This window comes from Montipora capricornis, chromosome 3, assembly GCF_036669925.1.
Source record: "Montipora capricornis isolate CH-2021 chromosome 3, ASM3666992v2, whole genome shotgun sequence".
Taxonomy (NCBI): Eukaryota; Metazoa; Cnidaria; class Anthozoa; order Scleractinia; family Acroporidae; genus Montipora; species Montipora capricornis.
In genome coordinates, this window is record NC_090885.1 from 29,232,120 (window position 1) to 29,254,619 (window position 22,500).

A 22,500-nucleotide genomic window follows, 5' to 3' on the forward strand; every position below is an offset into this window, starting at 1 on the left:
TAAATCTTGTTAATAAACAATAATAATTATAAATTTATATTAAAAAACCATGCTTCCATTCCTGATTTAAAGTTTTTGTCTTCCTGGCTTTTGCTTATACATGTAGGCAGGAATTCACTAATGTCATAGTCTTGTCCAAGTTCGCCCTCAGCATTGTTTTCATAGCATGTCTATGCATGATCCATCTGTTGACTTTGTTAGTTGTTGTGTTAACTGTTTTTGCTTATCCATACTCTTAAAAACTTGGTATTTTAATGGATAATAAACCTGCGCTGTCCTAACATTCTGTAAATTCTAAAAGTTAGACAAAATGTGATGCAACCTGGGGTGAATAAATTAGAATGTAGCGAAGAGATTGGTGGCTTATAAAAGGACCCTTGGGTTAACATTGCATCACCCCTGATGAAAACCCTAGCTGGTCAGTTCTGAGTGTCAAAACAGTGGGTCTTTGAATCAGTACTTTCTAATTTACTCAAACCAGAGTAGCATAAGCGTGAACTGTAACTTTCCTTAACTCTCAAAATTCTTGTACCTGGTTACAATAATATCTTCATCACCTCATGCATGCATGAAGAGTAGAAGAAAGAAATACTACAGGAAGTTACATACACTTGACTTGTCACCTAAATTGTGGCCCTTGAAATAAATTTAGCCTTTACAAGTGGCAGTTTCTTGGGAAAGTGGGCATGCTCAAGTGTTTGGTACAAGTTGGATTGTCCTGTCCATACACTGTATCAAAAGAATGCCCATTAATGCAGCTTGGAATCCACACCACATCTGAAATTAAACTCTTTCGTTTTCTGTGGGGAAGACCTAAATCCACGGGGATTATATTATAAGGGAGTTCCTGGAAAATTGTCCTGAGAGCAACATTTACATTTGCAATGAACATTGTATAGTTCACTCAGCATTAAAGGTTTCTTTGGAATTCCCAGCAGTGGCCAATAGCTTACAGCGTAGGTTATTTTGGGAGGTTATGACAAACCGGATTGTACCATTTTTGAATTCAACTGAAATTGAAGATTTCTACTGTCACAAGGTAAGTTGGTTTATTTACTTTGCGAGGCTTTTCCCAAAGGGAATCACTTTGACAATAATAAGAAGCATATAAATGTTTTGAGTATTTACATTGTAAGTTAATATACAAATGATAATTTATGGCTTGCCCTTGTTTACAATCAATACCATAGCTATGCAAAGATCCAGATTATTTGGATACGACTTAATGGCTTTTTGCATAAATATTTGCTGCAATACACATCAATAATTATTGCACTGTATTGTACAAAAAATTTCAAACATTACTTTAATTAAGAGATGCACACTTCTGTAAAGCTTTGGGTCACACCCTCCAGAAACTTGACTTGGGCAAATCTGGAGGCTTTTTCCCAAATAGGCCTCCATGGACAACTTCAAATAATATATTGTAGCCTGCTAAAGAGCCCAAAAAAGCAAACATGATTTCCTCAAAAGCCCAGTTCAACCTAAGGGGGAGTGTTTACACTGTTAGCAAGAAAGTTCTGTGCTGCATTTTCATAACGTAAGCACCAAACTTTTCAAGGGTGAGAGACAAAAGGGGTAGAGAGCGTTAACCGCATGCCCACGTACTAATGCACATTTTAATCCTTTTTCTCTCATCTGATTACAGTTGCAACACCACTATACACCTTGCAATATACAGGCCATAGCAATCAAATACCAGGGTTGCTCTGTCATTCACTACTTGCGCAAATCCCATAATACACCTCTTTTACCCCCAAAAACCTGCATAGGCATAATTTGTTTTCGACTTCTCTTGGGACATTTTCATGTCCCAGGAGAAATTGCAAACAATGGTTATGCAAAAGTTTTGGGGGGTAATAGAGGTGTATTATGGGATTGTGCAAGTAGTAAATTAAGGGTTGGAAGATGAGAGAACCTGGTAACAAGAATAATTATCTCACTACCCATTCCAATCCTGAGAGAGAGAGAGTTATAGATTTTACTCTGTCTATTGCCACACAATGGGGATCTCTTCAGGGGTGAATGGATTAAAATAGGTAACAAGGTGGCAACAAAAGATTATATTATCAAATTACACTCTAACATCCTTGAACATCACAGCTGAAAAGAATCAGAGGCAGCATTACTGCCCACTCTGGTAGTAACATCATTGCCTTTGCTTGCTTCTTCAAGCTGATCCTGATTTTCTGGACCCTGAAAAACTTGCTTTACTAATGCTGTATCCATGGTAATTGCACTGAATGGTCGCTCAGCAAATAGCACTTCTTTACTTGAAGGGAAGTCAAGGTCACTGGTCAGACTTGAGCCTACAGTGACAGGGTCATCTGAGCCAGATAGTCGACTATTTTCTTCGCTTCCACACCTGTAGTTGCTCAGCCCTCCAAGAATGAGAGACAAGGCCTGACTTGTTGATGCACTATTGCCTGTAGGTTCAAGCCATTTGTCCACATCTCCATCACCTTCACCAAAGCCATCATCACTGTTATTCTCACTGCTAGTAGTGTTTATAGCCAATCCTGGATTGTTTTCTGTGGTTTGCCTATTAGATAGTTTGTAACCATCTTGTTCACATCTGCCAAATCTTTTGCGGTCCTGGCTCATCAGATCTTGAAAAACACCATAGAGTTGGTCACACGAAGTGGCTTCACTGTCATCAATTTCTCCCAGACTGTCACTGTCACTTTCCTCACTGCTGCTGTTAGGGTACCCTGGTACATTCCTTTGAGGGGAGGGGAGGGGAGAGTCCATGACTTCTGCTCCATAGAAAATGTAACGGCTTGGAGGCAAGAAAAGAAATTTGGGAGAATCTAAAACCAGATGAGAAAAAACGTATAAAACTGTTAATAATTTTTACAGAGAAACCAGATGAAGTAAAGAGCAGCACAAGTGGAAGCAGGCAGGAGATACCTCTTAAGTTTGGGGTTTTTCACAAACTAAAAGAGGTAACGGTCTCTGCTCTTGCCAGTTACATGTACCATGTAACCACAGTGTTGTTAGATGCCAAACAAAATCTCATTCATTGCCTTCAGATCCAGAGATCCTGTATTCAAAACCTGCTCTTACCACAATTTGAATTTGATCCTGGTAGTCACTGGTTCAGCTGCACTTATAAATAGCCAACTGGTCTGCTTCCAGCCAGTTGGGATTCTTAAGGTAGTTGTTTTGTTGTTGTTCTGTTCTGTTGAGTGTCATTTGCTCGAAGATATTAGCCACTAGGCTAGCCTGAAATCCAAGCTAATAGAAAGCTTGTATGTATTCAGTACATACACACTGTATGTATGTTGATGCACAGATTGTGACTAAAAAAGCCAATCTTAAAGTTATTTCTAGGTTTTATACCTCCACTTTCTGTTTCGTTCTCAATGAAACTCTCATTCCCCTGGTCATGAACAAAAGCCCTCGGCTGGTCCCGTGAGGAGTTGTCACCTGTCTCTCCACAACCACTGCTTTCACCAAGTGTCACGCACCTTTCCACAATACTTCTTGAAGGGTCTGGTGAAGGGCTAGTTCTGCTTGATGCACTAGCTTCTGTACTGAGTGCACTTTCGGACATCTGAGAAGAAAATAGCTTAGCTAAGTCTTTTAAATGCTAACAATCCAGTCCAAAGAAAAATTTGCTGAAGAGTATTCTGAGGCAGGGTCTAAAACACAGTCACTTTTGATGGGTCACTCGTTGCACATCATTGTTTTACCTTTTGGAAAGTAACCCAAAACCCTCAATTTGGCTAACCCTAGGCGTAAAAACCAAGTTTAGGCCTACGGTTAGCCAAATTGAGGGTTTTGGGTTACTTTCCAAAAAGTAAAATAATGCCCTGCAACAAGTGACCCATGTTTTAGACCCACCGGTTTTCTGAAGTTACATTGTACATGACGTATCTTAGTTACAAAGGCACTATAATTTGATATGCAATAATTATTACAATAGTACAACCAAAACATAGGTACTTTCACCTATATGAAATCAAACAAACTAGTCCTGCAGGTTACCCTTCTCAGCAAGCTTTAACATAATGAGATCAGCTTCAAAAGCACATAATAAAATGTTTCAAGATGCCACTGCACTATGATACAGCAAGAATGTAATTAGCTGGGAGTTGATTTTGATGAGGGAAGAAAACCAGATTTCCCAGAGATAAACCCAAGAATCAGGCCAGGATTACCTGACACTCAGTCCATTATCAAGATGGTAGGAGGTGGGGGTAACATGGTCACTACTTGTACATGAACACCAGGCTGACTTCCCTTCCGTCCAACAGTCAACCCTTTGACACCCAAACCAGCGTGAACGGGCCAGAGTATTTTACTCTGTCCTACGCCAGACGATTTTACTTGTCAATGGGGAGTTTCACCCCTGAGAGTCAATGGGTTAACCTTGTCCAACAAGACAAGTTTAACTGTCTTACAGATGAATAGACAAGAACCATGGTTTTCTTTACAGTTTAGGTACATACTCATTGGTTAAGTACAAATTAAGGCAGTATTGCACATACCAACAGTACAACAACAGACCAACAGACCAACAGTCTGGTGCCAAAACTCAGAAAACACGTCAGCTCACTCTACACCATTTTACAGTTCTGTGGTCAGTTACCAGGCCTTTGAATAAAAGTGAGACCTTGTTTTGATACAAACCTAACTGCCTTAATCTTGTGTAAATAGCATTACAACAACAAGATTTACATAAGAAAAGCAATGAGGTTTGTATCAAAGTATGGTCAACTCCATCCTTGCTTTTATTCACAGGCCTGGTTACTGAGCACAGGATTGTCAAATGCTCTATTGACTTGGTTGCATTGCTCCAATTTTCTCACTCCTCAGATTCTAGCTTTTCCACTATTATTAGCTTGGAGACTTAGATTTCACATTGTCTCACAGTAAACCATACAAAATTATTATTTCAGATGTCACTGTGTTACTACGAAAACCAGCGAGTTGTGGAATGGGGGGGGGGGGGGGGGAATTTACGTGTCTCTGCCTCGCCCACTTTTGCTTGTAAATAGTTCAAATTCTTAAGAGGTATTGGCAGAACTGAGTGTATATGGAAGGCTCTATAACAGTGGAAATACTCTCAGAGGCAACTTGAGAATGAGGATTATACAATCTTGACATTTATCGGAAAAGGGGGAGACTTCACCACAGGTTTCTCCTTGGGAGGTTTTTCTGCAATTGCCAAAGAAAACAGAGATAAATTTTGAAAACAATCGTTAGGCTATTAGTCTCTCCCCCAGAGGGCTTTTCAGGACTAATTTACAATACTTTGTGGGGGACTTTAGCCGGACTGCTTATTACGCAGTTTACAATTAATTTTTTCTATTGTTGCGGTTGTTAAGCCCGTGGGAAAGGAATTTCATCAAAATGTTTAACGAAAGTGGGCGGGGCAGTGATTCGGTAGTTCGGGGCCCATTCCACAGATCGGTGTTTTTCATGCATAGTATTTGCATTGGAATAATACAAACCTGATCACTGCCGTATCTTGCCAACTCATCACTTTTCACCTTGGGATTTTCCACTGCAAAAGCACCCTGTTCCTCCACTGTCACAGGCCGCTTTTCCAAACAAGGAATCTCAGGACGCCCATCCAACAAAGTGTTCCAGTCCCCACCCAAACGCTGGCACAACTCCGAGATAATGACATCACAGTCACCAAGTAACTCCACATCAAATCTCATGTGTCTGAGCGGCTCTCTATTGATCAAAATTTGGGGGACTTCGGGAGGTATATGACCTGGGAAAAACAAACCAAAATGTCCCTCTAATGAATAAGTTCATTGCAGTGTTTCTCCTTGTTGTGATTGGTCAGTTTCTTCATTGGAAAACCCCCAGGAGTGAAAAAAGCCTTGTTGCCTTCCATTACCATTTAACCTCAGGATTCTACTCAAAGCCTCAAGTTTAAAATGCATGTGTTCCTGACCAACTTTACACTGAAATATGTTCATTTTCGAGGAATTCATAAAGAATATGGAAACCCCACAACAATCTGCTAGCTGCAGAATGTGAGATCTCAGCTACATGTATGAATGTGACACTGTACACATATAACAAGCATTTCTGTTGGGTTAGCCTATCTCTATTTCTTGCTCAAAAGGAAACATAAAAAAATACAGTATGGCCAACCTAAAATTTCCTCTTTTTTATCTATGATGACAAGAAATTCAGGGCTAAGAAGATAGGCTTAACCCTTTGACACCTAAACCCGCCATACTTAGTATTTTACTCTGCCTAAGGCCAGACAATTTTACTCATCAATGGGGAACCCCCAAGAGTCAGAGGGTTAATGGCCTAAAAAAGGGTGGAAGGGATGTCATGTCTACTTACTTGGGATCAAGGCGACAGGTCTGACTTTTAATGAAGATCCTATTACTATCAGAAGATCAGTCTAAATAAACAACGAAAAATAAGAAATTTTATTTATCAGATGCAGTTTGGCTGACATTAAGCGAGTGTGGACAGTGAGCAAGCCATGCGAGCCAGCATGGCGAGCCCTGCAAGTCAACACGCGAGTCACACAGTTATTGAAAGCTGAAATGCAACTGTTTTAAAAGGGTTCCTTAATAGTCTTAAAATACGGTTTATCAAATCTATTTGAAATAGGTGCCTAGAAATGCAAGACTCCCATGACTCGTTGGCTTGCAGATTGTCCTGCATTAAGCCCCTGTTAGCGCATTCAAACAACTCAATACTGAACTACAATTGTACAGATAAAATATTGGATGCAATATGAGTGCTTCCTAAGGTTTTACTCTGGCTCTGGCTCTGGCTAATGCCATCTGAGGATTATACTTGTCCCTGATGGACTTGGGAATGTATACACACATGTAAAGGGATATCATAAAATCATATGCACAATGATACATGTACACATATAGCAACATGATTTACAGTCTGTACCTTGTCAGAATCATTGTCTAGGTTATGATAAAACTCAGATGGAAGACTTTCACCAAAGAACACAATATCTACAAAGATAGTAAAAGAGTGACTGCTTACATGTACATGTAAAACAATCTAAATCACAATAATTAATTTCTAATTATTATTACAAATACATGTACCTATAACAAGGAAAAGTTGAACAGAACTAATAATACATGATTGTATTGTTTGACTGCATGAATCAAAGTTTACATCACAACAAAATGTCCTTAGCACCACAAATTGACACAAATTTTCACCAAAAAGAAAAATAAATGTACACTTTGTTGCATTAATTTATAAACGTCTGTTAGACAAAAACATGGAGCTTGATCATCTCGCCTGTCCCAAGAAATAAATTACATACAACTGAGTTTTGAAAACTTATAAATCCCATGCATAGTTGTATAATTTCATTTAGAAAAGATTGATAAGCCATTATATATCAGCTTTGAAAAGACAATGACATCATGATATTGATAAAGATACATGTACATGTACAGTACTGAAAGACACCATACCAGGTTTCATGATTGCAAAACAGCTGCCATCTTGTGGACACTTTGGACAGAGTGGTATGATCTGCATAAAAACACATTTAAAATAGATGAATAATTAACAGTCACAGTGATCCAAAATTAATTATTTTCATTTTTAAACCTCTCTTGGATACATCATAAGTTTGTCCAAAAGTGGCCTATAGTAAAGCAGGTTTTCTCAAAGACATTGGATAAAATTACATGGATAACCATTATTAGTATTAAGCACAGTATCCATTCACAAACCAACCTGCCGAAATATGTCTTCCCTAATGGCTTCACAGGACACTTGGTGTTTGCAATTTGTACACGAGGCAGTGGAAAAAGAACCTGAAAAATGACAAAAGGAGCAAAGACATTAAAGGTTTGACTGGGATGAAGCAGTTATTTATATTTTGTAGCATTACATTGTACTTCTATTTGCAAGCCCCTTGCCTCGCGTCTACTGACAAGTTCATGAGCATGCTCCAGGCTGTGCTTATACACGAACAAAGTTTCCTGTAAACCAATTTGGCAAATAATCAGTGGTTAACAATGTACATGTAATGCAACTAGCTTTATTCCACATTAGTACAATTACATACATGTTGGTTATTATTGCAAATTCTCTGCACTGATTGGTTGCACTTGAGGTGATTATTACGCGATAATCACCTACATGTACATGTAGTAAGTGTTCTTTTTAAAATGGATGCAAGCCGTTTTGTTGTGGTGACAGATCAAGAAATTAATTGTTTTAAAGAAAATGCACATTTTTCAAATAATCACCTGATAGTACAGGTGTATGTAATAATATTATACTTACACTGTACAGGCTCCATGAATATCAGCGAATAAAAACCTCAATGATATTCACCTTGCCTTCAGGGAATAATATTATATTGTTGTTTAATAATATTTTTCAGATACAATAATAATAAGTTTTTTTATTAGCTTCACAGCTATGGCTCATTTACTATAGTACAGTGTAGGTATAATTCTAAAATAACAGCAACCATAGCAAATCTCCTCCTTATACTTTATCACTGACTTACCATGACACTGGATGACTCTTGTTATGCCAGCAATTTGTTCCAGGGTGTCAATGTTTTGTGAATAGTTTTTCAAGAGTTGACCTTTAGACTCCAAGTTCTTGATGAACTGGTGACTTAAAGAGGGCTGAAACTGACCTGGATAAATTTCCTAGTGAGAACGCAAATGATTCAGACAAGAAACAGTATGAGTATGAACACGGTCTGTGACAAAATTAATCCTGAAAACTGATCAATACCAAAGAACTAGGGGTCCATATTGGATGTGAAGTGCTGCCCCATGAAAAAAGGGAGAAACATGTATCACAAATGTTGGAGATCATTGGAAAAAGAATGAAATGTCAGATTATGACTGATTATTATGTTAGTAAAACAGGCAGATCTAATTGTTCGTGTGAGTCAAGTCATTTAATTGGAAGCAAAATATTAATGTTAAAGGGGCTAGGTCACACTATTTTAGGTAATTTTGTTTAATTTTGTTAATTATGACCTCTAAACGTCAAATTGGCAGAGCAAGGGTCTTTCATTTGCAAAATCACGGCCACATAACAACTGAGAATGATTTCCCAGCTGTGTAAATGACATTTTGATACAGACTGATATAAATTTGAAAAAAGGTGGGCCAACGTTTTTCCAATTTACCCAAATTCAATCCATTTCAATCCTCTCAAGTTTTGTCCTTCCATGTGCCTTCCTGGCTTCCCTGTATTTTGTTAGAGTTCTTCTATAGTTTTGAACAGTTATTTTGATATTTTAGTTAATTCTATAACCATTCGATCAGTGCTGAAATTGCCTAAAATTGCGTGACCTAGCCCCTTTAAGGTCTTGAAACTAACTTAAATCCTGTTTAGCTGCATACAGCTGTACCTCAGATTATGCAAAAGTGGAATCCGCGACAAGTCCACTTATCTCTCAGCTGCTTCACGTAAAGGTTAAATTTAGCAACAACTTAATGTCAGGTGACAAAAAAATTGTCAGTGTTACAATAACAATATTAACCCTTTGCCTCCTGAGAGTGAGACTACAGATTTAACTCTAACGTCAGACGATTTTACTCATCAATGGGGTGAATGGGTTAATGGCCCATGTTCGCCCAAATGACATTGCGCATCACATTGAATTTCCAACAGATGGGAAATCACCAGACAGTACCCAATCAAAATGCTGGAACTAGTATTTCAAAACAACAACACAAGCGCACAATGTCTTTCGAGTGCACATGGGCGTTTAATAATAATGTTATACATTTTTTTTAGTTTATAAATATGGGTTCATGGCAGGAAAAGGGGCAATCTCGTTCAAAGTATTTTTCAGATCACTGACTAATTTGTTCTTCTGTTGGAATCTCAATGGCCACAACTCACTGAGAACCCCAAAAATTATTGCAGAAAAAAAAGACGAGCTCATGAGAAGGATACAGTCCCAACCTGAAAACAGCCTAGTTGAGCACACAGCTAACAGTGCACCCCTCCCCCAAATTTTGCTCCAACGAATGATTAATCACACATGATACCTTTGCAAACTTGAAGAATGGTCGTGGATTCTGACAAAAGTATTCAATATCAAACATGGCCTGAGGATCTGGAAGATCTGGGTATTCCACGCTTAATTTTGCGTAAACACCATCACGAGATCGGAAGTCTGGAATACCACAAGATACCGACACCTGCAATGCAATACATACAATTAAAATAGATTTCATTGAAGCAATGAAAAATTCAGAAATAAGGTGGGTTTGAATAATTAAGTTAACAATGTACATTGTACAAGTTTTCAATATTCTTATTAACGTATAGTCTGGCGCACTCAAGGAAGGTGTTCCGCAGGTTTGCATTTGCTGGCTGGAAAAAGAAGTATCTGGAAGTTGCTTGGAACACGATTTTGGTTGTGCTGGGAATATGTTGTCAATCTGCTCGCACTCCCACCTCTCCCAGGATAAGTATTTTTGTTGTTTTGTATTCAATGTTCCCTTCACTTCTTCCCTTCCCCTCCCCTACCCCCCCCCCCCCCCCACATCCAGCCCAAGGCCTATAGCCACGGCCATCTAATGTATAATCCACTCAAATGTTGTTACAATGTATTATGCTTCCTGGTTGGGAAACTTCCTGGCCCTGCTGGCAAATAGTATTTCTGGTCTGTTTCTGCTGGGAGTGCGGAACATTAAAATTTCCCAGCAGGTACAGAAATTGTTCCAAAAAGGCTAAGTTTTAGTTTATTTTATGGCCATGATATATTTTGATGAATTTTGAAAAAAATGGCTCATTGGGTGCCCCTGTATAGTGAGCATAATTATTTCATTAAAAAAAACCCTCTCCTGTCCAAAAAATTTGTCTTAATTTACAACAATACTGGAAAGTACAATTCCCTCTCCTGATCAATTCAGGTACCCAAATCCTCTCTACAAAAATTATTTGTTATCAAACTTAAACAACTCTTATGAAATCATAGCACAACAATCATTATAAATTTTGCTTGTAAGAAGTCCTACAACATTGACCAAGGAGGAAGTAGCTACCCCAGCTCCTGTTAACACAACAATGTTCTTGGATCCTTGGAGAAGCTCCACTACATCATCCAGGGAGTTGATGTGATCCAGCTTTTGTCTTGGATGGGGCTCTGTTAGAATATCGATAATGATTTTCCACAAGGTTGTTTTGTCTATGCTAGAGGGCTATGGAACAAGAAGAAAGAATTTTTTAGTTAACAAACTGACTTCCACATCTAGCTGCACTCAGCTAACCTTCAAAAAAAGGTCACTGGTTACTTTGAATTTGCAGTTTTGGAACTTCTCCTGGCCACAACAAATTTGAACTTATACATACTGTATATATATCTACATGTACTTGGTTACATTTCTCTCCTACGTCAAATCTTTAGACAACCCTACGAAATGAGCTTGCTTCTTTCACAGGCAGCCCAAGCTCGCTATACGATTTATAGCCTTTGTATGGGAAAATTAACTTTGAGCTTATAAATGCTACAATAAGCTGTAAATAATTATTTATATATTAGAAACAACCTTCACTTACCTCTACGTACAGTTGTCCTCGTCTTTTCTGTGCAATCGGAGGGCAAACTGTGTCCGTTTTAGACGGGTTTGTGCCTTACGAATTTTTACAATGCCGTTAGTTACATTGTATCATTTCCCCTCATAAAGAGAAGAAAGGCTGATGACTCGCGGCCATCTCATCCCACAAATTGCTCTCACATCACAAAGCAACGGTGCGGATCTCCATAAAAACATCACATCCTTAAGGCCAGATAAATTTCCTATCATATCAACTCCACTGTGGGACTACGCCATAAAAACACCACAACCATAAGGCCAGATAAATTTCGCATCATATCAACTCCACTCTGGGACCACACAGTGATTTTTGGCTGATAAATTCCAAAAAATGTTCGGCTTTCTATAATCTTCCCATGCATTCGGCTAGATGTGTGGCTACAGCCATTACAGCTTGATGGTGATTGCATTACATTCTGCACTCTCCTTGGACAATTTGAAACATTTGGCCAATGAGAGTGCAGAATGTAATAAGATTGCCATCAAGCTACAATGGCCACAGCCACATATCTAGCCGAGCACAAGAGAACAGCCGAACATTATTTGGAATTTATTGGCCAAAAATTGCTGTGTGGTCCCGGAGTGGAGTTGATATGATGTGAAATTTATCTGGCCTTATGGTTGTGGTGTTTTTATGGTGATTTGCACCGTTGCTTTGTGATGGGAGAGCAATTTGTGGGACAAGATCACCGCGAGTCACCAGCCTTTCTTGTCTTTATGAGGGGAAATGACAACTAACGACATCATAAAAATTCGTAAGCCACAAACCTGTCTAAAACAGACACAGTTTGCCCTCCGATTGCACAGAAAAGACGAGGACAACTGTACGTAAAGGTAAGAAAAGTTTATTTCTACATTTACAGCTTATTGTAGCATTTATAATTTATAAGCATACAAAGACTATAAATCGTATACCGAGCTTGGGCTGCCTGTGGCTCCTTTCAACACTTCAAAAACCCCAACCTTGCCTTTTTCCATAGTCAGGGAATATATCATAAAATTTACTAGAAATGTAAGTACTTAGGAATAAATTTTATGACCCATTGGTCATGAAAGCAAGGTCTTTAGCCAAGGATGCTATAAATAATTAAAATGACATCAAGGCCCAAAATAACAGTGATACTGTTACAGTACCTCATTGTTGTCATTAAGATAACAAAATGCCAAGCCAATAAAGTTAATTTATAAACATATAAATCCTTGATGTTTTCTCTCACCACTTGTGCATGGGGAACCATGTAAGCCAAAATATCTTCAGGATTAATTCCAAGACTCATCTGCCTCTGAATCCATCCCATTGGACCTACATGTTGTAAAGTACCAGTAGCAGCAGTACAAAAATTGCATGCATCATGATAATATTGCAGTTTTAGTTGAAAAGAGGTTTTCATGATGTTACATTCTTTTATATTGACTGTTTTCTCCTGAATATTCTGCAACAGTAATTATTGAAAACTTGGGAAAAAATCATTTAATATTCCACATTTACCTTTTCCAATATCCTTAAATCATTATGATTTTTTCATTTATTTTCAGTTGTATCTGTTGTAGTCAAAATTTTCCTTGGTTATTAAAAATTTCAGGATAGTTTGTATTTCAATTTCCTTTGTCTTAAACACATTACCATAATCTGAAACAAAGGAAAGTAAAAAACAAACTACCCGGTACTATATTTTGGAAAAAATTAATTTTTATCCAGGTACATGTACTCTTTCCCTTTAATATCCCTTTTTGCCAGAACCTTCTAAATGGTCCTCAAAATATCACTAGTTTTTGTTTCTAACTGATAAGAAATATGTCTAGCAGTCATTCTTCAAAAACACCTTCAATAAATTATTTTGTTCCATAATATTAAATTTTGGAACAAAACAGGACCAAGGCATTTCAAAAAATGCATATCAGAACACAAAAAATCCATGGCAAATATGCAGCACACTTCTCTAGTTAAAGAAGAATGCTATGGGGCTTACATGCCCAGAAAAATGTAACCCCATGTGGGGTGGGGTGGTAATTGGTTTGCATATCAAAGAAAGCTTATAATTACACATTTTCATGTTTGATCATTTTTGGTTACCAAGAGAACAACTTTCAAAACCTTCTCGCAAAAATAAAATGTAGGCAAACAATGCCAATTTTGTATAACTGATGGTGATGAATACATCGCAATTCACACTTAAACAAACAAAAACAAAATGGCGGACACAAATACTTCTGAAATATCTATTTTGCAGATAATTCAAGGATGCGAAAGTTCTAGGTACCTGCTATTGGCTGAAAGTGGTGTTCATCTAGATTGTCTACGTCATCCTCTACACTGAAACAGGTGGGAAAGTCGTCACTTTCGAGTCTTTCGTGTGATGTTAGGCCGCCATATTGTTCACGTGATGTCGTTGCCGACGATATGTTTTCGAATGAGACGCTTGGATCTGATCCGAATAAACCCAAAAGGAAGCTATCTTTGGTCTCTTCGGTGCTATTACAATCGCTAGAGCCATGATTTTGCTCACAAGAACTCTCTGATGACCAGCGAGCTCGTTTTGTGGTGGTGAATTCAAGCTCTTCGTGATCCGCCATCTTGGATTCGTGTCTAGTTTCAGGTTCCTTGGTCCTCACGGAACTGCTTTTCTTCTCGACCCAAGCTCTCGCGATGAGCTGGGTACGTTCAGTCACTTCAATGTCATAGGGCCAAAATGTTGGCATATAATCCATGCTAAATTACAAATATGATGACAATCACAAGGTAGCTGTTACAATAGCAAAATACCTATCTTTGGTGTCTTCTAACTGGGGCAGGACTGGAGGGGGTAGGTTGGATGGGGTGTGGCACAAAGGGCAGTACTTCGTTTCATTGCTGAATTTGGGATACTTTTCTTGATTTCGACATTCATTTAGTTCCCAGAGGTCAATTTCACTACCAACGGGCAAAAATACCTCCTTACCTTGAGGTAGGGTTAGGCAGTGTTTAAAAAAGTGAAAAAGTCTGACTTTGGAGTTAATATTCAAAAACGTTTGAAGTTATGGAATTATTTTCAAATTCTGTAAATTATAGATAGTCCACAAGCCCCCTCCCCCACTCAACATTAAGAAAGCCTTGGGTAAAAATATCAGCTACGGTTGGTGTAGTGGTGCCATGGTGAGAGCGCTCACCTTTCACTGTTTCTCATGACGTACGTTTTCACAATGTGGCTTGAGTTCATTGGTACCCTACTCGACTTCTCAGAGATTCTTTCTCGGTACATCCCCCCATTTTCCTTTCTTGTCAAAACCCAGCTCTTCATCTAATCGGCTTCCTTTAATTTCAATCATAGTCACTGCAAAAAATAGTCCCTGGGGTGCGGGGTAACTTGGGTCAATTTTCACTGGGCATGTACCACTGGCCTCTCAGAACCCCTACACCTTTATAGTCTATTTATGGACAATTGTAGACCCCATCTTAGTCACTTTTGGTTAATGTAATTTTAGCAACCCCAGGTTAGTCCCTTTCTGTTTATGCATAAGCCTTACATAAAGCCTTTCAACAAATGAAAAAAAACATTATGGAAAGAACTGCAGTGCTGTTGATTTATTTGCTAGTTGCATTACATTCCATTTTGAAATTACAATTATTGTAATTTCAAAACTGAATGTAATCCAATTTCAAAACGGAATGTAATGCAACTAGTAAATATTAAATCAACAGCGCTGCAGTTCTTTCTATAACAACTTTTTTTACCGCAAAGTTTTCCATTTTTAAATCCCACTAGCCAGAATTTTCTTACCCCCAGAATCGCGACAATTTGCGTACCCATTCTAGTAACTCTGTCGAGAAGTCTGTTGAAAATGCAACCCCATTATAGGCAATCCAGTCGTGAATATGCGACCCCATCCAGAGGCAGATCCCCATTAGTTCATTAATAGGAAGTACCCCCCCCCCCCCCCCGCCCGAAATTAGTACAGTTTTTGTGTTTGGCTAAGTAGGCCCAAACATTTGATAAAGTGATTATCATTGTCACTACAATAATAGTCAATATTATTAATAGTATAACAAAGTGAGACATTAAAGAGAACAATTAAGGATGAAGCCACAAACCCCCAAAAACAGAAAGAAAAAGAGACTAATTAGTATACAAGGGATAAATTAAGATGTTTGACCTGGGAATTTAATTTATCTTTTTTTTGGGTTCGCACCTTCACCCTTAGTTATTTTTGTTAGTATCACGACCTTCTTATAGTTTTGCCTATGCGCGAGCCGTCAATATTTCGTGGTATTGCAGTCTCACTTTTGCGGCCTGTGATTGGTTCTAATGTTGAAATTGACGTTGTTGCACTGAATTGGGTTACTGACGTACGCAAACAAATACGCTTCGAAGGTAGAAAGAATTGAAATTTCGATCAGACGCGGGTTGATTAGTTTACAGTTTTATTTATCCTTATAAATGATGGATCACGATACAAAACTTCTTTTGCGACAGAGCCCAATACGGAATATATTTTCTCCCAACGCCGTCAATATAATGTGGTATTGCCGTCTCAAAATCGCAATTTGTTTTTAATATCTCACTTTGTTACAATGATAATAATCATCTTCAACACAGGTACATGTATTCCAGAACCTCCCTATCATAAGACAACCTGCTTTCTGTGACTTTGGAAAGCACCGAGCATTGTCCCACAGTCCAATGTGCATATTGCAGGAACAGATTGAGGGAGATAAAAATACACATACAAGACAGGGTACTGTGCCAATTGCTAAATTATCTGTTTATTCAAGACTTCAGGTGACAAAAAGACAATTTAGTAATTGCCCAAGCTTACATGAATTGCTTTTGCTTTAAGTCACAATTATTACTATAATAAAACAGAAGAGTGATGGTTTTCCTCCAATTTGGTATTTGACTTATCAAGTGGCAGCTACTAACTATACTGCTAAATCCATGTACTTTTGACACAAGATGAATGCCTCCAGTGGGTGACAAGGCATCTGGATAACTAATACAAAACTGTGATAGTACAACTGTAAAAAAGGAGGTTTGCACCCTTTCAACCTCAACTAACATCAACATCTAATTTCTCCTTAGAGGGGTATGGTAGTTAGATTGTGTGATATTAGAAAGAAAACAGAATTATTTCATTTCAACAGCTACATCATAAAGGAAAAAAGATTAAGGAGACTTTGCATGTTGAAAATGAGGTTGAAATTACCAATTTTATTAACAATCACTGCAGTTGATGTGTATATGTACAGGAACACAAGAAACACCATAACAAATACCACAGGCAATACATGTACATCACATTCAAAACTACATTAACCAAGAGTTGACTTCCCTTCACAGGCACTTGCTCAACTATTAAACAGCAAAATAGTAACAAAACAATGAAATCTATGTTATTACAAGTGTGCCCTTTCAAATCTTCATTAATGCAGTTGTCACATAGCACTAAGTAATACAAAACCATAAATTGTCACAAATCGGATTACTACCATACAATCACTTGAGCACAGTAGTCAGCTGTGAGTCTCAGGAGGGGGAACAGTCAAAATAGCCTTAACCAGTCTTAAAGAGCAGCACAACTACAGTCCTGCCAGACACAAACAAAAGTTCTACATGTTTTATCCTCAGTTTAAGTTCACATTGCATATTTCCGAGTCCACTCCTTTGCAGTTTCACTATATTTTTGTCTGTCCGTCTTGTATATACGTGCTATATCAGGCACCAAGGGATCATCAGGATTTGGATCAGTTAGCAAGGAACATATTGACAAGAGAACTGCAATGAAAACAAAACATTAGTGTCATTGTAGTAATAAGGGCCAGCATTAGACAAGACCCAAAAGAGAACTGAAACAAGCAAACCTCACAGCAATTCAACCAGACAAGGTTACTCTTAAGTACAGTACTTACAGCACTTTTAAGTGCCCTTTCACTGAAACAATGCACACAAAAAGCAACATGGAGATCTGAACATTTACAGTAATAGTGCACACAAACATGTATGCTTAATACAGAAAAGCAGCCAAATATCAGTATCAAAGTATCCAATTCCTATTTTAACAATGAGCTTTTCTACAATGGACAATGGAGATAATTCAGTGATACTGTACATTGAACTTTGCATCATGGTTGGCAGAGCAGAATAGAACACTTTAGAGAACACTATGACTGTCAAGTTGACTCCAACAAGGAGTGGAAATCAAGTTCCACAGCTAACAATTACAAAACTTCCAAGGAAATGATACTGTAGTTGCAAAGAAAAGGTAAAGTCACTTTATTTAAAGTTGCTAGTTCTGTGAGCTTTAAGGCTCATATCAATGGAAGCCAACAGTGCACCTTTTACGCCTCCACTCTCTGTCAGTGCTCCGTTTTACGGGTATTTGAGGCTACAGCTGCACAGATCAGAGGAAAGTCAAAACAGACATTGAAGTCACCGAGGATCAAAAATAGCTGCATGCTACGCTTGTTCCTATAGAAGATGCTTAATGAATAGTGCACTTTTTATTCAATATTTCTAGTCTGTAGGTCTAAACCTCACCCTTAGAGATGGTAAGAGCAGGACTCCACTGCGACCTCAAGATGTCAAGACAAATACTGCCATTACTGTTAATGTTAGGGTGATATATTTTAGTAGTAAAAGACACCTGCAAATAAACAAAATAGTTTGAGCACTTAGCATGCAGTACATGCACCACACATTAATAAGTTTTCACTTTTTTTAATCATCCTAGAGACAGTAGATTATGCTGTCTTTTCCATCAACTGTATCCTGCGAGCCAGGAAACCTTTTCCTGAAAAGCTGTCACGTTCTCTTGGGCTTCTTCAATAACTGGGTAAAGTGGTATAATTTGACTAAAATGAATGAAATGTACAACAGGCTACTAGGTTGGCATCCTCAAATTCATAATAAATGATTTTAAATTAACCCATTCACCCCTGAACCAGCCTAAACCAGCCATAATTAGTATTTCACTCTGTCTAACGCCAGACGATTTTACTCGTCAATGGGGAACCCCCAGCAGTCAATGGGTTTCATCACTAATGTCCCAGTAACCCTTTCACCCCTAAACTGGTCATACTTAGTATTTTATTGTCTAACGGCAGACGATTTTACTCGTCAATGGGGAACCCCCAGGGATCAATGGGTGAAATAAATGAAAGTTTCTGCACGAACATAAATACGTAAATCCTGACTGAGTTTGAGATCAACATGACAACCAACTACTAGGTTGTCCATGCCTTATGCATGTAAAGAGACAGATACCAAATAATTTGCTTAAGTAAGGAGATTACTAATGTATAAGATAACATACATATCATCATTTCCCCTTGGATTTTTCAAGTACAGTGTAGCTAGTAGCAACCTAGCACCAGATCAGACCTCATTTTTATATTAAACTATATTACCTTACCCAGCTATTCAGCCTCCTTCTTGATCTTCCCCCCCCTCCCCCCAAAAAAAAGGTAGCAAAAGAGTTTAACAACATCTCAGTCCACTCGAAATAATTGTATGTCCCCTTTTACCATTTTGCCTCTAAAAATGGCACTTCTCTAGATGTTACACTGTGTAATACCAGATGATTTTGCTTATTAATGAAACCCCCTCAGGAGCAAAAGATTTGAGTCTTAAAATAATTTTTGAACTCTGATAATAACTGACTTAAAGTGATTTTTGAACTGCTGAAGATCTAACCAAAACGACTTCATTTGGGTTTAAGAAAGAGAAAGGCAAAGATCAGGAATGTTGACTCAAGAATCTATTTTCTACACAAAAAAAGAACCTCTTTTTTTAAATTAGCTAATGCAAGTAATACAAAAAAAAAAAAACAAAAACCAACGCTAAACTTAATGCTTTATGTTTTGGAGGGATTATAGAAAAACAATCAAAATGAGGAAACTGGTGAGACAACAACAGCAACCTCTGATGCTGCCCTGTTTTGAACATTGAATGCAATTTCCAAACTTACAATTCAACACTCAATACTTCAACACTTGTGCTAGTGTCTTCATAGGGGTGATTGAGACCCCTTTTAACCTTGTTATCCCCCACCCCACTTGAATGGTATAAATAAAGCAAATAATTTTTATAACACAGCAGGCAAAATAGACCATTTCTGAGTTCACATCTTCCTCCTCTTCAAAGCGAATCTAAGTGCAAAGTTTTTGCGATGGTTATTAGTTCTACTTTACATAAGAATGAAAACTAATTTTCATGATAAAACTTCACACTTAGACTCCCTTTGAAGAAGAGGCAGAGATGAACCCAAACATGGCCTATTACTGAATACTGATTGGCTGAAACAGAGGGCATTTTCCATTAATACTGGTAATTATAATAATAAATAAATAAATAATAAATATATAATAAAAGAAAACTCTGCCCTTATATTATGAATAGGTAATCACAAGTTTCCTTGTAAAATCAAGGATTAATATCACTTGTATTTTGAGAGGTTGCAACTAAGGCAATTCCTGCAACTTCTGACAAAATGTGTGATATTAATTTTTAATTGTACTCAGCCCCATGAGATTACCTATACAATTTTTTTAAAAAGACTATTTTTTCACTCATTTTATTCTCACTGCAGGTTTCAATGAGTTGCAAATATGCTTGATAAACAAGGCTACTGTCACAGTTACAGAAAAGTGGGAATTAAATGCCAGCTTCCAAACAAAAGTAGCACTGCTGGTTAGTGGTGATAATTTTCTAACTATCCCATGCAATTGCATGGCTGGCTTGGCAAGCATGTTCTGAAAAAGTGAAGTTCCTTTTTGAAAAGAAAAGCTGCCTTTTTGGCGTATGACACTGGAATTAGGTTTGCCTGATATTTATGTGTTTTCACAATCATTGTCCTATGTAGAAAAGTCAGTGCATTTTTCCTGCAGTATAGGATCCTTAGGTCTAGAAAAAAATATGACAGCCTCAAAGGTTTTGAGCAACTTTTACATTGTGGCTAAAAAAAAAATCTTTTGAAAGGCTCGTATAGGAGGATAACAAAATAATTAAGTGAGACCTTGCCTTCAAAAGAGTCACAAGAAGCAGTTTGAAAGGACTGTCTTTAATTCTAACTTTGTAAGTTACATTCACTATTCTTCAAAACCAGATTAGCATCCACCCATTCATGACTGTGCATGCATGGTTGCAGTGAGAATTGAAATCTTCAGACCATTAGATCATAATTGCAGTTATGAAAGCAGCCATGTATTTTGCAGTTGCAGGTACTTAATTTTAGCAAATCTCAATTTAAACAGAATTGTGCACACCCTATGTGAAAAGATACTTGAATGTTTTTGAAAACTTATCAAATTTTGACAGGAAGCAAAGGAAAAGCACCTCAAATTAAAAAATCACTTTGCAACTGAGGATTATACCTTGCTGAATCATACATGTTGTGTGCATTCTATGCAAGAGAAACTGTAATACCCAATAACTGCTCTACTGTTTATTTCCAGGGCTTGAAATTGCAACCAATACAGTCACTTTTGTGACTGAATTTTATCCCTTTGCAAATAAAATATCTAGAGTAGTCATAAATTTGCAACTTATTTTCACCTTCGTTCTTTCCAAACAAAAGGGTTAGCAGTTGCCAGTTTGCCACTACCTTTGCTAAAATAAATAATTATTTTGCTTCTTGCCATTAATTTTCTTTCAACTGAAGACATGGGGCACAGTTGTAACCTAATTTAGTTGTGATGTTATAGGAACGTTCATTTGCCATTTTCAGCCATTTCTCTTCACAAGTACTGCAAGCTCATATTTTACTTTGTTACACCGCTGGCAACACAATACAGCACAACAACTTTGCAACTAAAATTTGTGAAATTGTGACTAAATTTTCGAATCTTCTCACAAAATTGTGACTGTTTTTGTTGTATTTTGAGCCCTGATTTTGGATGGGAAAATCAAAGCAAGTTACAAAGATTCTGCTCCCAGTTTTGATCCAATCAGTGACATTATTTTCTTCATATAACTTAGCTAAATTCCTTTCCATAAAAATGTTGAGGCTGAGATTCAACACAATTGTTGACATACTGAAAACATTATATTTTGCTCGTGTGTCTTTTAATAAGTACTCTAAATACAGGTTAAATAAATGCAGAGGCAACTTGGGCAAAGGCTTGTTGGGGTAACATATTCTTTGCAGCAACAGAAAGTCGAGTACAGGGATGTAGCTAAGAATAAATTCATTCCAGTTAAGGTTGTCTTAGTTCCTGCTCTGAGCATCAAAGGGACCCAGTAAGAAGATTGTTCCTAGTGTCTCGCAACACCTGGCATTGTTCAAGATAGCGAATAAAGGGAGAGAGAATACATGTACAACAGTACTTCCAGTATCGATAAATTCTAGTGATAATTCTACATACTGACAGATATTCCATTTTGTGAACACATCAAATTACTTTTAAACTTTGTAGAGAATAATTTGCGATATTCTTAGTCGCTTTAATCAATGGCCAAAATTCAGCTGGCAATCACCCCTTTCTCAAGTGGCATTTACAGGCAACCTGAGACCACATCACAGCGGGCAATCCCCTTTTATGATTTCCTGGTCACAACAACATTGATTTGCTAAAATACTAAATCATCTAACTTTAAGAGCATCTTGAGAATATTTTCAGGCTAAAATTGCAATAAATAGGACATTCAGCCTCTGCTCAAAAAACATATATTCTTAAGATTGCATAACAAATAACAAGCTAAAAAATAAATTACACGTAGATAGGCTCAGAATTGATGTTTCCCTAACGTAAGTACTTCTTCATTGGTCGAGAAATAGAATGTGATCAATTACTTGTTAATAGGACTAGTCAACTCCAGTGGATGCATAAGTACTAATTAAATCCTAGAAATATGGATCATAAATTAGGATCAACTTATAGCCAAAAGCCCTTTAGTATCGATGATGTCCATGATTCAAGGACAGGTTCCAAGTACAGAAACAAATTAAAGAAGCACTTTTACAAAGAAAAACCCAA

The 22,500-nt window shown here is 37.6% G+C and overlaps 3 protein-coding genes across 3 annotated transcripts in view; 1 reads left to right on the top strand and 2 right to left on the bottom strand.

Annotated features, from left to right (window-relative positions):
- The window catches only part of LOC138042812 (oligosaccharyltransferase complex subunit OSTC-like), a 10,038-nt gene extending 9,980 nt beyond the window's left edge, over nt 1–58 (top strand). Inside the window, exon 4 of the mRNA XM_068888828.1 lies at nt 1–58. This exon is cut by the window's left edge and continues 88 nt beyond it. The gene's annotated coding sequence lies outside the window, so the exon portion shown is untranslated.
- Nucleotides 59–1,023: 965 nt separating this feature from the next.
- On the bottom strand, nt 1,024–14,262 carry LOC138042809 (NAD-dependent protein deacetylase sirtuin-1-like). Its single transcript, XM_068888827.1, has 12 exons — nt 13,814–14,262; nt 12,770–12,855; nt 11,001–11,156; nt 9,999–10,151; nt 8,489–8,636; nt 7,705–7,784; nt 7,437–7,497; nt 6,892–6,959; nt 6,319–6,379; nt 5,460–5,728; nt 3,343–3,556; nt 1,024–2,810 (listed from the first exon to the last, which is right to left on the bottom strand). The coding sequence occupies exons 1-12, from the start codon at nt 14,259–14,261 to the stop codon at nt 2,098–2,100; spliced, it is 2,457 nt and encodes an 818-aa protein (XP_068744928.1). The 5' UTR covers nt 14,262; the 3' UTR covers nt 1,024–2,097.
- Nucleotides 14,263–16,266: 2,004 nt separating this feature from the next.
- The window catches only part of LOC138042813 (ubiquitin-conjugating enzyme E2-17 kDa), a 7,665-nt gene continuing 1,431 nt past the window's right edge, over nt 16,267–22,500 (bottom strand). The window contains exons 5-6 of the mRNA XM_068888829.1: nt 18,065–18,170; nt 16,267–17,302 (exon numbers count right to left, since the gene is read on the bottom strand). Of these exons, the coding sequence (XP_068744930.1) occupies nt 17,163–17,302; nt 18,065–18,170 (246 nt within the window). The 3' untranslated portion in view covers nt 16,267–17,162. The remainder of the gene's footprint in view (nt 17,303–18,064; nt 18,171–22,500) is intronic.